This window comes from Equus przewalskii, chromosome 3 (assembly GCF_037783145.1).
Source record: "Equus przewalskii isolate Varuska chromosome 3, EquPr2, whole genome shotgun sequence".
In the NCBI taxonomy this organism is placed as follows: Eukaryota; Metazoa; Chordata; class Mammalia; order Perissodactyla; family Equidae; genus Equus; species Equus przewalskii.
This window is the reverse complement of record NC_091833.1, coordinates 28,944,098-28,958,434: the sequence shown is the minus strand read 5'-3', so window position 1 is coordinate 28,958,434 and position 14,337 is coordinate 28,944,098. Positions and strand designations below refer to the sequence as shown.

At 44.2% G+C, this 14,337-nt stretch overlaps 1 protein-coding gene across 6 annotated transcripts in view; it reads right to left on the bottom strand.

The window, feature by feature from the left end:
• Positions 1-6,063: 6,063 nt before the first annotated feature.
• Positions 6,064-14,337, bottom strand: part of GAN (gigaxonin) — a 54,225-nt gene continuing 45,951 nt past the window's right edge. For 4 of the 6 annotated variants that reach the window (XM_070612370.1, XM_070612374.1, XM_070612371.1 and 1 more), the window contains 2 exons: positions 11,990-12,099; positions 6,064-11,902 (listed from right to left, as the gene is read on the bottom strand). In XM_070612370.1, coding sequence (XP_070468471.1) covers positions 11,721-11,902; positions 11,990-12,099 — 292 coding nt within the window. In that variant the 3' untranslated portion in view covers positions 6,064-11,720. The remainder of the gene's footprint in view (positions 11,903-11,989; positions 12,100-14,337) is intronic. The other 2 variants (XR_011538022.1, XR_011538023.1) reach the window with 1 other exon arrangement.

The following is a 14,337-nucleotide window of genomic DNA, read 5'->3' as shown; positions in this document are numbered from 1 at the left end:
TGTCTTTGTCACCAGGAACGTACAGTGATAAACACGAAGTCTGCCAGAGCCTGCTGGAGGAGCTTCTGCAACACTGAGGAGGGCGGGGGTGAACTGGCAGCGCAGGAGGTGCTCGCGAAACCTGCTCATCGCTCCCACTGCTACGGAGAGAGGCTGCAGACCTGGCTGCAACGGTGGTTCAAAATTCTGCTGAAGCCACCGTTTTTGTTTTTGTTTTGTTTTTTTTTATGGTTGTCACAATTCACAAATGGTATGATTCAAAACAAAACGAGCATCACTATGTCACTGGTGAACTGAAGGGGTATAGGAGAGAAGAACCAAACAAAAGCTGTGTTACAAATGAGTCAAAACGAAACAAATCCCATAGGCAGAAAAAGCCACCGATGATTTAATCAAGCAAGTTTTGCTAAACAGCCTGTGCTTTTCTCAACTAAAGACCACTTGATACATTTCCCACCAGAAAATTATCTACTCCATGGAATCTGGGTGATGTGTTTTCATGTCACTTGAATTTTCAGGTCCCGCATAGGAAAACGATGCTATAAACGCGCATGAGTCGAGGCTTTGTTTTGAAGCTGATGATGACACTCTTTTGCCCCACGTACTAAGATCCTACCTAATTTTTTACAAAGCATAAGAGGCAAATTCGATGAGCATAGGCTAGATTAATAACACATTTATTTTATGGAATTTCTTCTGAAGCAAAAATTTCTTTTGAAAAAAATATGAAAAGATGATCCCTCCCTTATGGTAAAGAGGCAACTCTAATTTGCGATTCTATTCACAACTTGGAGTGTGGTGTGTTTTTAAGTCAGAGCTAAATAAGAGACAAGCGAACAATGGCCTCATTCTGCTCGAGCGGATGCTGCTAGAACGGGGCAGAACCGAGTCCGCACGGAGCTGTCCCCCGGCGGGCCTGCGCACGGCCAGGGAGGGCGTCGTTTACCGAGTTTCCGAGGGCCCCCCAGGTCCTGGGCAGGCCTGCCGGACTGGGCCCGCACAGTGCCTCCCGGCTGGGTGCTGAGGTAGTACGTGGGGCCTCTGGAGCCCCCTCTCCCGGCTCAGAGGCGTCCTGAGGGCTCCAGGGCAGCCAAGGAAGGAGGGACCAGCGGGGCCCTAGGGAAGCTGTTCTGTCTACAGCTGCTGAAGGAGCCACAAAACGTGAAGTAGGCGACGCCTCAGAGCGAGAGAGGCTCTGGAAAGCTCCCTGGGGCCTGGTGACCGGTCTGGCTCTCTTGCCGCCAGGGCCAGCTGGCTGTGGAAAGTGCTAGCCACAAAGGCCAGTCAGGGGCTCCCAGAAGAAAGACTTTTCAACAAATGTTTCTAGGCTACTGGTCTGAGGAACCAAGAAAGTCTTTTTTTCCCTTTTTTTTTTTGGATACATAATTCAAGCAGTTAAAAAACCAGGCTGGGAGAGGAATGGGATGAGGAACAGAGGGCAGGGTGGGGATGCGACTGCCAAGGAACGTGTATAAGTAAGTACTCTCAAAAACACAACCAAAATAACCTTCTTCCACCTTGCCCCGAGCCCCTCGGCTGGCACAGAAAGAAGTGCCGATGGCGGGCAGGGCCTCTTTTCTCCAAGATTCCACTTGGCGGTACCTTGGGGGACACAGGGAGGAAAACCAACACTGGGTCAAATAAGAGGTTATTAATAAGTGGAGATGACTGAGAAAGTGGGGAGAAAACACACAAGTAGGAAACCACAGACACCTCCGCCCCTGGCCTCCAGGCTGGATCTTTCCCAAGGCAGGTGGGCTGGGGAAGAGACACACAGGGAGCGAGGCACCTCCCTCTGCCCCCAGAGCTGACAGTAAGACGCAGTGTGCTTTCACAGGAGGGAGAGACAGAACCACAAGAGGAGGCAGGTCCTCTGGAAATTCTTCTCAAAGGATGACTGAGCAATCCATCAGCAAGGCCACCGATTCCTAAAGTTGGAAGGGGCTTGAAGAGGTCAGCCAACCCAACTGTCTCCAGCACGCGACCCCCGCCTGCCGCCCGCCAGCATCCCACGCCATGGGTCAGCCAGGCCCTGCTTAAAAGAAGATAATTTTTACATATCAGCTTTCTTAAATACATATATTTCGGAAAGTTCTGCAGAAGATGGATGTAGCTGTTGGCCACTGGCCGCAGTCAAGACCCTGAGCAGCTGGTGGGCAGAGAGGAAGAGGGGAGGACAGGGCAGAGGGTGTGGGTGCAAAGGGACAAGGACGCTTCCCCTCCAAAACGATGTGGAAGCAAAAGCATAAACATTATTTTCTTCCTTTTTACTAAACTGTTCACAGAACCTCTTATGTGCAAAGCACTCTGGCCATCAGGACTGATCCTGCCACAATGCGCCCTGACGCTGTGGCACCGCACGTCCCAGCTGCGGGGGCCGTCCTCGGGAGTGTTTCCAGAGAAGAGCGCTCAGGACCACGGAAGGTGCTCGTCTCATCACGAGGCAGTTCTGTTTGAAAGTCCTAAAACTGACAAAAAGTCCCGTCTCTCTAGCTTCTGCTCTGGCCAGAGCTTGGCGCTCTAGAGCCCATGTCTGCTCATCCTGAAGACTCGCCTACAGGCCAGCCCAGGCCTTCCAAGACTCTTGTGACAGCTTCCGGAGCGCCCTCCACCTAGCTCTCATCCTTTAGGGGGCCTCTCACACTGTAGTGCCTGGAACTGGCAGCTAAATGCAGTAGTCGGGTCCACCCAAGGCAGCACACGGATGGAAGGAGCAGACAGACTTCCTTCCTAACTCCCAGCCCCAGACAAGTCTATTATTTCTTTTGAAACAGTTGTCTTTTTTTTTCCTAAGATTGGCCCTGAGCTAATATGTGTTGCCAATCTTCCTTTTTTTTTTCTCCCCAAAGCCCAGTACACAGTTGTGTATTCTAGCTGTAGGTCCTTCTAGTTCTTCTATGGGGGACAGATGGCTTGATGAGCCGTGTGCAGGTCCATGCCCAGGATCCAAACCAGCGAACCCCGGGCCGCCAAAGCAGAGCGCACGAACTTAACCACTTGGCCATGGGTCGGCCCCCCAAACAGTTGTCTTATGTTCAAATTATCAATGATCCTCCCCCACCATGTTTCTTCTTTCTCTTTCTATCAGGAACTATCTTTTCTGAACCTAGACATAAGACTTTATATAGTGAGCCACGTTATTAGGCTGTGAAGAGCACTGCAGACCCCTTCATCCCTCCCTGCACTTTTCTCTACCTTCTTTATTTTTATACAAGCTACTAATAAAAACGTTATGTTAAGAAGGATGCTATTGGCGTGCCCCAGTCTTGCTGACAAAGGGCCATTCTTATCAACAGAGTCTGGGTGTGGCTATTCAACCCACTCCTCAGCCCTTTCAACTTCCTTTTCTCATTCACGAAGATATCAAGAATGCCTGTATCAAATATCTCACGGCATCAAGCTACGCTGGGCAGGCCACTTAGGGCTGCATCTACCAGTGCCATAGTCTGAACCGGAAAGGAAGCGATGTTATAAAAGGATTAAGGAGCTCACTTTTTGTACCACTTTGTTAAATAACCCTTCTTTATTTGAAGGTACAAAAGTTCTACACACACCTCCCCCACACACACATAACACATGTACCTGTAACACAAACTATCTTTGTTTGCTTGTTTTTAAGTTTCTCATAACATCCAAATTAAGAAAGCATAGTTTAGGTCTACTGATCTCAAACAGAGATCTAGAAAATATCCAGTTCATTTGACCAGTGTAGTCTGCTACTTTTGCTATTTGAGGGAAAAAAGAAAAATTCAACTTTGGTAAAGAGTTTTAAGAATTATTAGAGGACTTCATTAGGTGAATTATGAACTGGGGGTTATTCACAACAGCTCTAAATACTCTAACTACATATTTTGGGATGTTTCAGCTATCCAGAATCCTCTTGAATGAAACGTTAGAGAAGTAGAAGAGTGGTGGCAGGGGCCGAGAAAGTAACTCACTTTATCAACACAGATAGACATCACTTGTCTATCACGCGGCGGCAGACCTGAGTGTGAAGAAAGCATCAGGCCAGGGATTCTCAAGGGTAGCCCCCGCCCGCCAGGAGCAGACCTGGTCTGTGACCAGAGCTGCGATGAGTGGCAACAGCAGCTACGGTCGTACCCACCACCATTTGTGTGCGAGGCCCCAGCCATCCCAAGGCTCACCTCGGTTCTGTCACTGCGTCCTCCCAGCAGTCCTAAGAGGGAAATGCCCGCTACCTTCCTCCTCCAGGTAAGAAACCGAGCCGCAGAGTTAAAGGGCTTCTGAAGGTCACAGAAGGTCACAAAGCAGTTGCGGTGGAAGTCTTCAAACCACAGGCACCTGGCACCACAGCCTACACATGCTCCTAACTACTAGGTTCGCTCGGGAAAGTACGTAAAATGTTTACAGATGTTTTCCTCAAAAGAATGGAAATAAGAAAGTTTGGGGCTTTAAGGGGGTAAACCTTGGTTCTCTTGGAAATTACTTAAAAAAAGGTCTCTTGGCCTCCTGCCAGATCCACACGTTGCTGACATCCTGTCATCTGAGGAGAAAGTCTGCATTCTACTGTCAGGAGCAAGCCCTTTCCTCTAAAAAGCACAAGCGTAAAAATGAAATCTCGTCAATGTGTCAGGACAGTCAAGTTTTTAGGTTTTTCCTGGTACGTAAGTCACTCCTAGGATGCTAGGGTTTTTGGGCATGACTCTTTGGGGGCACCAGGGGTGCTGGGTAATTCCTATGAGAAATCTCCCCCGGAAGGGAGGGTCTGTCTACAAGAAGTGGCGGGGCTCACAGCTCCCAGGCCAGCGGACAGACGCTGGGAGGACAGAGCCGGGCACACCGGGCAGAGAGGGCACGTCCAGGAGGGCGTCGGGGACGCCTCACTGACACACAGAGGGAACCTGACCACTCAGGCGTTTAAGTCTGATGCACTTGTGTGTGTTCGGTCAGCCTCCTCCCTGCCCTCAGGAAGTACCTTCAGGGTTTCATTTTAAACCCAGGTTATCAGAACTAGAAGAGAAGAGGAATCTAGTCATATTCCTGGGAAACATTCATGAAAATACACCTACTAGATCCTTAAACTGCTCACAATAGCACCTTATAAAAAATGAAAAATAGTAGCCCCAAGCGTCTAAATCCCAAACACTGGGTCAGATTACTGATGGACAAATTCTCCTGTCTGATCCTGACAAGGATGGAAATCAAGCCCTCGATTTTACACAGCAGAGGTGTTTAAATGCACTGCTTTCCTACATTATGAAAACATAGCCTTTTAAAGACTCTTTAAAGTTCAAGTTGAGTTTCAAGTAATCACTTCGCAGCAGCTCGAGGAGAATTATTGTTCCTCCTGATTAAAAGTGCCTATTAAAAAAAAAAGTAGTAAAATGGAAAACACGCCTCAGAGAATTGTATTCCTCAAGGCCGCTTACTGCTTGCTGCCAGGCTTTTGTTAAAGGACAGAATGTGTTGAATTCTTCTAAACTGGCAGGGGATCAAGCACAACACGACATAATGAGGTAGTGAGAACAGAGTTTTTCCTATAAACACAAAGGACAAGGGAATAAGCGCATGTAAGTCTCCTCCAATTAAACAGGAAACACGACAAGGCGGGCTGCGCAGAGTCACAGTCAAACCAAGCTCACTGGTTCAACTTGAGAAAATTTACCCCAAGCTTCTAAGGTCCACCTTATGTGTAACTGATGAGTAAGAACAAGACAATTAAGGTTCTTCAAAACCTACGATTTGTATGGAAATGCTAAAAATAAAGTTCTAATAAAGATAATTCACCAACCAGAAAGCAAGATGAACCCACATGTACTAAGGATGTGAATTCTTCGCAGCGGCCATTTATTTACATGGATCCTAGGAAACGGCTCATCTTTCTCCACTTCATCCTCTGCAGCGTGTGCCCAGACTCTGGGCAGTCATCTCTCCCACCGCACCTTCTCTAATTCAAACCACAGTGATTTAAGGATTTACGACACCTTGGTTGGGCCGTGAGGACATCAATATAAAAAAGGATAATGAGCTCAAACTTCAGTTGAGTAGCAATTTAAACAGTTTAGTTTTTAATCTCAAAATAAAAAAGAGAAGGCAACAGACTTTTCTCACTAGATAATTATGCAATGTGCTTTATTTATTAGATATCTGATTTCACGAGAAAGGGAAGGAGCTTAAAAATCCAATCACTTAGAGAACTTCAATAACAGAGCTGAAAAGAACAAACTTTCCTAAACTGTGTGCACCAGACCGAAGAACACAGGGTCCTCGCTGAGCTCCTCACGTGTCACATAAATGCAACTACTGCAGGGAGACAAGGTTGAGATATGTTTAAAATTAAAATAATAACACAATTACTTCTGAAACATACACAAATTTTAAAAGTTTTACTGGCTGGCTTGCCAAAAAAAATAGAAAAAAATCTATGGTTCAATGCTATTAAGACTTCACTGCCAGTAGGCAGACAGGCTCTCGACCTGAGCCCACGTTCTTCTCAGATACGGGCAAGTGCGTCATTCCTCAGCTGCATACCGCACATTTCTATAATTTCTGAACCAGTTATCAAGACTCCCTCAGGGATTATTAGAAAGCGAGCAAAAGACTTTCGTCACCATTCTAAGACACGATGTCTTTGCTGTTACTCATTACGCATGGTAAGAAAGGGAAGTTTAAATGAAGTTTCAGCTCTTTCAAAGTAAAAACAGGTGTCTTTCAAACACTTACTACTTCTGTTCTTACGACCTTACTAAATTCTGACATTTCCTATAGCTAACTGACAAAGACGACCAAAGATCTCTCAGCTTCTAACTGTGCAACTTGCAAAGGATATGTTTGGGGTTTAAGTTATACCACAAATTATTATGATTAAAAATACCTGAATGTCTAAGAAAATTAAGTGAAAGTCTAACAGGCTGAACAGTGAAATGATAATCCAAAGACCCGGATTCGGCTTTTGGCTTCCACTCACATCTGCAGGGGGAAGTGAAGCTGTGTCTCCTGGGCCTCAGAGCCCGTGCTCGGTCCAGCGGAGAGCACTGCACTCAGCACAGAGACGTGAGGATCAAAACAGTCCTTTCCGGAAAGGACTCTGAGCCCCATATAAAGAGCAATAAATAAATCCAACACTAAATGTGATCAGTGTTATTAGGTGTGCGGAGGGCAGGGTCTCAAAACTCCCACAGAGCATCCGGAGACCACAGGGCTGGGTGTCCTCCATGGCAGGCACTTGGCATTTTTTATTTTGTACTAATTTCCCACTCTCTATTAGGAGGCCAGCCCATCTGTGTACAAAGTTTTTCATTTAAAATCCAGCAAAATGCCTCACTCTAGGAGACTGCTTTTCAATCCCATGCAGAATATCGCTCTGATCACATGCATCCTGTATTCACTGGTCAGACATTTCCTGACTGCCTCCTGTGTGCCAAGCGCTGGCATTAGCAGGTGAGTAAAACAGAGCCGTGCCCACGAGGAGTCTGTAGTCTAGAGGGAGGGCAGGACTACATCCACCTCGCTGCTGAGCTCCCCACAAATCCAAGCAGAATCCTAAGTAGCGCTTGATGAACATTTGTTGATGAAACCCAGGGCAGGCTCTTCTGTGCAGAGAGAGTCTCTTCTCTCGCTGCCTCCCCGAAGGCTCACAACCTCGAGGGGCAGCCCCTGGCCAAGAGCAGCCTTGCCCTGCCCTTCCACCAGGTGCTTTTTAAGGCGGTTCCAGCACCTTTTAAATTGATGCAGTGAAAGCGCCACCTCATTCTTGCCCTAGATAATCAACTGTCTTCATCTGACCACAGGAGGCCTCCTCTTGAATCAAGAAAGCCGACATTCTGGAAGGTAATACTGCAGTGTCTTTAGCGTTCCTTAGAAAATGCTGTGGGATCCCCGGTTTGGTACACTGAAGTAGGAAGCCACCAAATGGAACCCCAATGGACCCAGGCAGCTAACACAGTTCTCTAAAAACCTAACGCACTACCGTGAGGAACTGAGATGCCACAGCAAAGGCAGCCCTTATCCTGACCACGTCAACAGAACGAAGGGACTTCCTGGACATGGCCTGGGGAACTCCCCCCGTATAATTATAAAAATGGCACTTCCGAAGCAGGAGTGCAGAAAGCGCCCCATCAAAGTGATAGTGCAGTAGAGCAGCATACTTCAGTACTAACAGGATCCGCCAGCCCCACATGGTCTTTGCTCACGGGCGCAGTTTGCAAAGAGCTCCCTTTTAGCTATCAGCTCCTGACAGCAACGAAATCATGAGATAATGAGCTCAACAATGAATTTACAAATTTCTTAGGCCAAATGTTTAGAGCATACCAACTGCTAGTTGGTAAACACTGTTTTTAATCCCACTAAAGAAAAGAAATGCAAATACCAAGTAAAACTGACTACAAACTACAAGTAGATCAATATTTCCACTCAACATGAGTTTAACACAGTAGTAGAAACGGAAGGGCTACAGGCTCAAGGATTTATCTGAAGCACCAGGAGACAGTAATATATGTAGTTTGGAACTACAATTCAAAAAGTAAACATACACAGACAGACTTACCAAGTCACATCTCACTCACACACACACACACTCCCCCCTCACCTCTCTCTCACACTTTTTCCTCTCACAGGATATAAGCACTATCACACACACACACAAAGAAACCCCAAAACACTTCATTTTAAATTAAACACTTAAATTGTTACAAAAAATCTCCATTTGGATGTTAAACAAAGAAACCAACCAGCCTACTTTAGACTATAGCCTAAGAGAGATCCTTGAAATACTCACTGACTCTCACCTGAGACAACTTTCCTTCTGTTGGTGGGATAATGAAAATAAATTGCACTTCCCCCAAAGATATTATATCTAACATTTTAAGATCTATCCTCAGCCGCCAATTCCAACATACGCCTGGTAAAAGTGCCTTATGGAAGAAGAATTATCAAAAATTGATGAGGAGGGGCTGGCCGGGTGGCACAGCAGTTAAGTGCCCACCTTCCGCTTCTCGGCAGCCCGGGGTTCGCCGGTTCGGATCCCGGGTGGGGACACGGCACCGCTTGGCAAAAGCCATGCTGTGGTAGGCGCCCCACGTATAAAGTGGAGGAAGATGGGCACTCATGTTAGCTCAGGGCCAGTCTTCCTCAGCAAAAAGAGGAGGATTGGCAGTAGTTAGCTCAGGGCTAATCTTCCTCAAAAAAAAAAAAGATCAGGAAAAGATGTTTCAAGGCATAAGTGGAATGTTAAAACACAAACCTGCATGAAAAGAGTTAAAATTTATTTCACAATACTGAAATACCTGTAATTTACAAAAAGTCATGATTACTTTTGGGATATAATAAAATTGAGTACATCCCTACACTTCAACATAATATTTTTAAATATATATATTAGTAAAATAACAGTTTGGCACTTAGCAGCTTGTGTTGGTTACTGTATCCCATATTATGCGGCTAATTTATTTTTAAAAATATTCCCTAATTTCTGTAGCTACAGTGTCAATGAACTGAATGAAAAGGAAAAAAGAACTACTTCTATAAAATGAATTCAGCAAGTCCCGCAGGCACTGACAATACTGCAAGAGGGGCCCGTTCACTCCGGAACAACAGCGTGTCTCCTTGGAAAGGTCTGGCATAGATGGGAAGAATTTCAAACTTCAGAAATTAAAAGAAAAAGAAGAGCGTCTGCTGACTGCCATGGCTTTAAGAAGACATCAGTTACTCCTTCAATGTACCGCAACCGCAGCTTCTGAATGCCACGGCTCTGCTCTGTACTAAGTATTTTACCAAAGAAAATTTACCTTTTCAGCAACTTGTTTCCCCTAAATCTAACCGTAAAAAGAAAGTTTTCTTTCTTTGCAGTGGCCACACAGCCTGCTTCAATCAAAAAATATCCAAGTATCGTTGGGAAAGCGTGCAGACAACAGCTGACTGGCACACGGTGCAAAGAGACGAGGCTGGCTCTGATTGACTTATTGAATTTGATTGTGTTACACAAATATGTGGCAAGTCTGGCCCAGTGCCTCTGACAGAGAAGAGAAACCCTCACACCTTCTGCTTCCAGAACCTTCTGCCAGGACAGAGGTAGCATGCCACCAATAACGCTCTTTAGAGCCCCACAGGCAAGGCTCCTTCAGCAACTTTCATAGCATTGTGTTGACTACCAACAGCTGTAAGAAAAGAACTGTTCACCCTTTTTTCTGTTGGTGGTGGGAAAACATAATCGATGTCTCATATGCAAGTTAATAGCAAACAAACATTTCACACAGGAAGTTTCTAGAAGAAATTCCTGTTCTTAAATTTACACCCAAAGGATACATTTATACATTAACCATTAAGACAAAATGCTGCTTCTTAGAGCCATATTCTAACAGAAAAACAAAAGCTGTAGAAAACAATTAAAAATGAAGACTTCTATATTAAATTGACTAGAAATCTGATATTGCATAAAATTCAAATTATGACATAATCAAGCACTTTGAAGTCCCTGATTTCACACTAAGGTGGTATAATTTGAATGGAAAACAAAATACCTTATAAGGTAAGTGCTACTAATGACCGACTTCCCCCCAATGGGAAGCGGGAGAGTGGGCCGGGAGGGGACGGGAGGAGGAAAGCAGGGATTTGCTCTGCAGTGAACAGAATGCAATTAAGTTGAGGTAGTTTTTTCTACCAGCCAAACTTTACTGTAAAGTAATTTGTCTAGAACTCTGACTAGTGAACGGCATTGAGAAAATTCTACTACAAAGACTAGATTCTTAACAAAGATCCGCATTCTAAGACAAGTTTTCATCCTAAACAGTAGTAAACAAGACTTTGTGTGCTTTCAGACAGATTCTTTTTAAAAGTTTTTGATCCCTATATATTTTGTCTGGACAGTTTTTTTTTGTCACGGCAGACCTTTTTTCCGTCTGACCCAGGTCGTTCTTTTTAAAATCTCCTACTTACTATATCCTCATGTTTATAAAATGGTTTTGATTAATTGAAAAGAAGAATGTCACTGCATGAGATCCTTCACAACTCCAAGAGTACTACCCCAGAAATGATGGCATGACATATCTTGATCTAATTAACACAGAAGTTAGCGACTCCCTTTAAATTCACAGGAGGGCTGCAACCTGACTCATTAATTGATTAAATCTTTAGATTACTAAGATAGAATGTCATCAGAGAAATTTTATCTTAGTTTCAATTCATCATAATATAGTTTAAAAAGATTCTCAGGACAGAGTACTAGTAGTATATGGACACGAGCTGGCATACAGTCCAATCTAACGTTTGAGGCACAAACCTTACTTGGTTGGGCAGGGTCAGGCATAATGTTTCGTCCCGAGTGCAGGAGAAAGCGATCTTGGTATGTTAGGATATGTTGATTTGCATATACGGATGTTTGTTTGTTTCTTTACCAAAGCCAGGGACTCGCACACAGCAGTCAGTCAGATACGAGGTCCCTTTAGGGAGAATGCACCTTAGTATTTTAACGTCAGTATGTTACATTTTACCAATGCCCACTTCCCTGTTCCTTTTGACATTTACTAGCCTCTGTTTGTTTGCATCTAACTGGAGGAACTGATTCCTCCCAGGTAGTTTTTCAACAGTTACGTGTTCTCCCAAACAAGAGCTGCAGCTCTAGCCTCTAAGCATTATAAAACCACCGGAGTTACCATACAAAGCCCGGCACGCAGAGCAAGTTCCAGCTGCCAACTCTGCCCCCTCACAGAAAGCCGTGTTGTGGTGCACTTGGTCAGGAGCTCTGCTTCTGCTCCGCCTCCTCTTCAAGGTGAATGAACACGGATACGGAACAGGCCTTGCTGAAGCTGCAGGCGGAAAAGCTTGCAATTTGCAATACGTAAGGCTGCACATCCGGTGCGGCGAAGGTCGGAGGGGAGGAGTGGTTTAGTGTGGTGCCAGGTTCCCGTGCTTCTCTTAAACTCACGCACGTAGTCGTAATTGGTACCTAAACCATGAGAGCAAGCAAAGGTGACACCACATACCTCAGAATCACTAAGAGACGGTTCCAACAAAATCACCCTAACACTCTTACCTGTATCAAGATCTCCGATTACGTAAATACTGGCTCCTATGGGTACAGCTCCATACACAAAAGAAGAACTGGCAGGGATGCATAAATTCTGGTCATTAAGATAGATCCACCTGAAAACAAACGGACAGACAAAATTAAGGAAATCAAAAGGATGACCACAACATCTAGAAGACTAACAGAGACAAAACTTGGTGAGCCATCAACAGCACCAGGCGCTGTGCCAATTAATCTCAAGCCCACACTCCACTTCCGGGTAACCACTGTTTACTTCCTGTTACTATACGAAGGAGTTTTGCCTGTTCTATAATGTCATAAACACTGAATCATGCAGAGTACGCACTTTTCAATCAGCTCCTTTGGCTCAGCATAATGTTTCTGAGGTTCGTCCATGCTGTTGCTTGCATCAGTAATTTGTTTCATTTTATTTCTAAGCAGTATTCCATTATATGGATATACCAGAATTTGTTTATCCATTCATCTGCTCATGCTCATTTACATAGCTTCCAGTTTCTGATTATTGTGAATAAAGCTGTCTGGGACATTAGAGCGTACATCTTTTTTGTAAGCTGACACCGTGGAATTGCTTGGTTATATGGTTAAAGGTATATTTCACTTAACAGGGAAGTGTCGCACTGTTTTCCAAAGTGTTCTGCCATTCTGCATTCCAGTTAGGAATGCATGAGAATTCTAACTGCTTGGCATTATTGCCGGCTCTTGATATGGTTGGTTTTTTCATTTTATCCATACTAGTGATGTGCACTTCCCTGAAGACGAATGACATTGGGCATTTCTGCGTGTGCATATTGGTCCTTTTACGTATCTTCTTTTGTGAAATGTCTATTCAAAGGCTCGTTCATTTTTTTTTGTTTTTTGTTTCTTTTTGTGAGGAAGATTGGCTCTGAGCTAACATCTGATGCCAATCTTCTTTTTTTTCTCCCCAAAGCCCCAGTACACAGTCATATATCCTAGTTGTAAGTGCTTCTAGTTCTCCTATGCGGGGTCCCACCACAGCAAGGCTTGATGAGTGATGTGTAGGTCTGTGCCCAGGATCTGAACCGGCGAACCCCAGGATGCTGAAGCAGAGTGCACAAACTTAACCACTACGCCACTGGGGCAGCCCCAGTTTACTTGTTTTTAAAATTGGGTTTTCTATCTTCTTATTGAATTCTAAGACTTTTTATATTTGTGGAATATAAGTCCTTTGTCAGATACGTGTATCACAAATACTTTTCTCAACATGTAGATTGTCTTTTCATTTTCCTAATGGAGCCTTTTGAAGAACAGAAGTTTTTCATTTTAATGAATTCCAATTTATCCTTTTTTTCTTTTATAGTTCATCTTTTCTGTGTCCTTCTAGGAAATTTTTGCTTACTCCAAGGTTGCAAAGATTTTCCTCCTGTGCTCTTTTCTGGAAATTTCATGGTTTCAGCTTTTACATTTAGGTCTTACAATACATTTCAAGTTAACTTTTATGTATGGTATGAGGTAAGAGTCAAAGTTCATTTTTTTCCATACAGATATCTAGTGGTTCCAGCACTGTTTGCTGAAAAGACGTTTCTTTCCCCACTAAATTGCCTTGGCAGGTCTGTTTAAAATCAATTTAATAACCACTAGAAGGACCCAGGGCTCCATGAAGAAGCGGTTGATTCCACAGCTGACAGAAAATACAAGAGGAGCCTGGAGCATCTTGTGCTGCCAGATAGGAAGCGCTTAAAAAAGGACAGGGGCACATCAAAAGGACACCGGGGCCAGTATGAAATAGCACCCAGTGGGCACAGCTGGAACAAATCAAGCAACAAAATAATGACAGTATGAGATTTATAACTCAGAATAAAATAAACATCCATGAGTCCACACTGATAAAAATAAATAATCAAATACATTAAAAAAAATAGGGAGAAAGGACAAGTCGTCTTTACAGAATTCCAGTTAACAAATGCGGAAGGAATGAGAAAAATCACTATTAGGCAAACACCACAGAAATAACTACTGCAGGCTAGTTCGTGGACAGATAGGTGATAAATTAGTGGTGAAAGTTGAAGGAGAAACAGTGTATGTGCATATTCTCAAATTTTCTCTTCCAAGATATTTATTAATTACAAAGGCAAAATGGTAACTTTACAATGGAGAAACCCAACAGACGCCACCTTAACCAGGTGACCAAGGCTGCATCACCAATTTTAAGACACCCTGACACCACATTCTCCCTGACGTGGTACAGAGAAGGGCACAGCATCACTTCTGTTGTCTTCCTGCCAAAAGGGTATAATCTCAGCCTAATTTCGATAAATCATTAGACAAACCCAAATTAAGAGACAGCCTCTGAAAAAAGTGACCAATAATCTTTA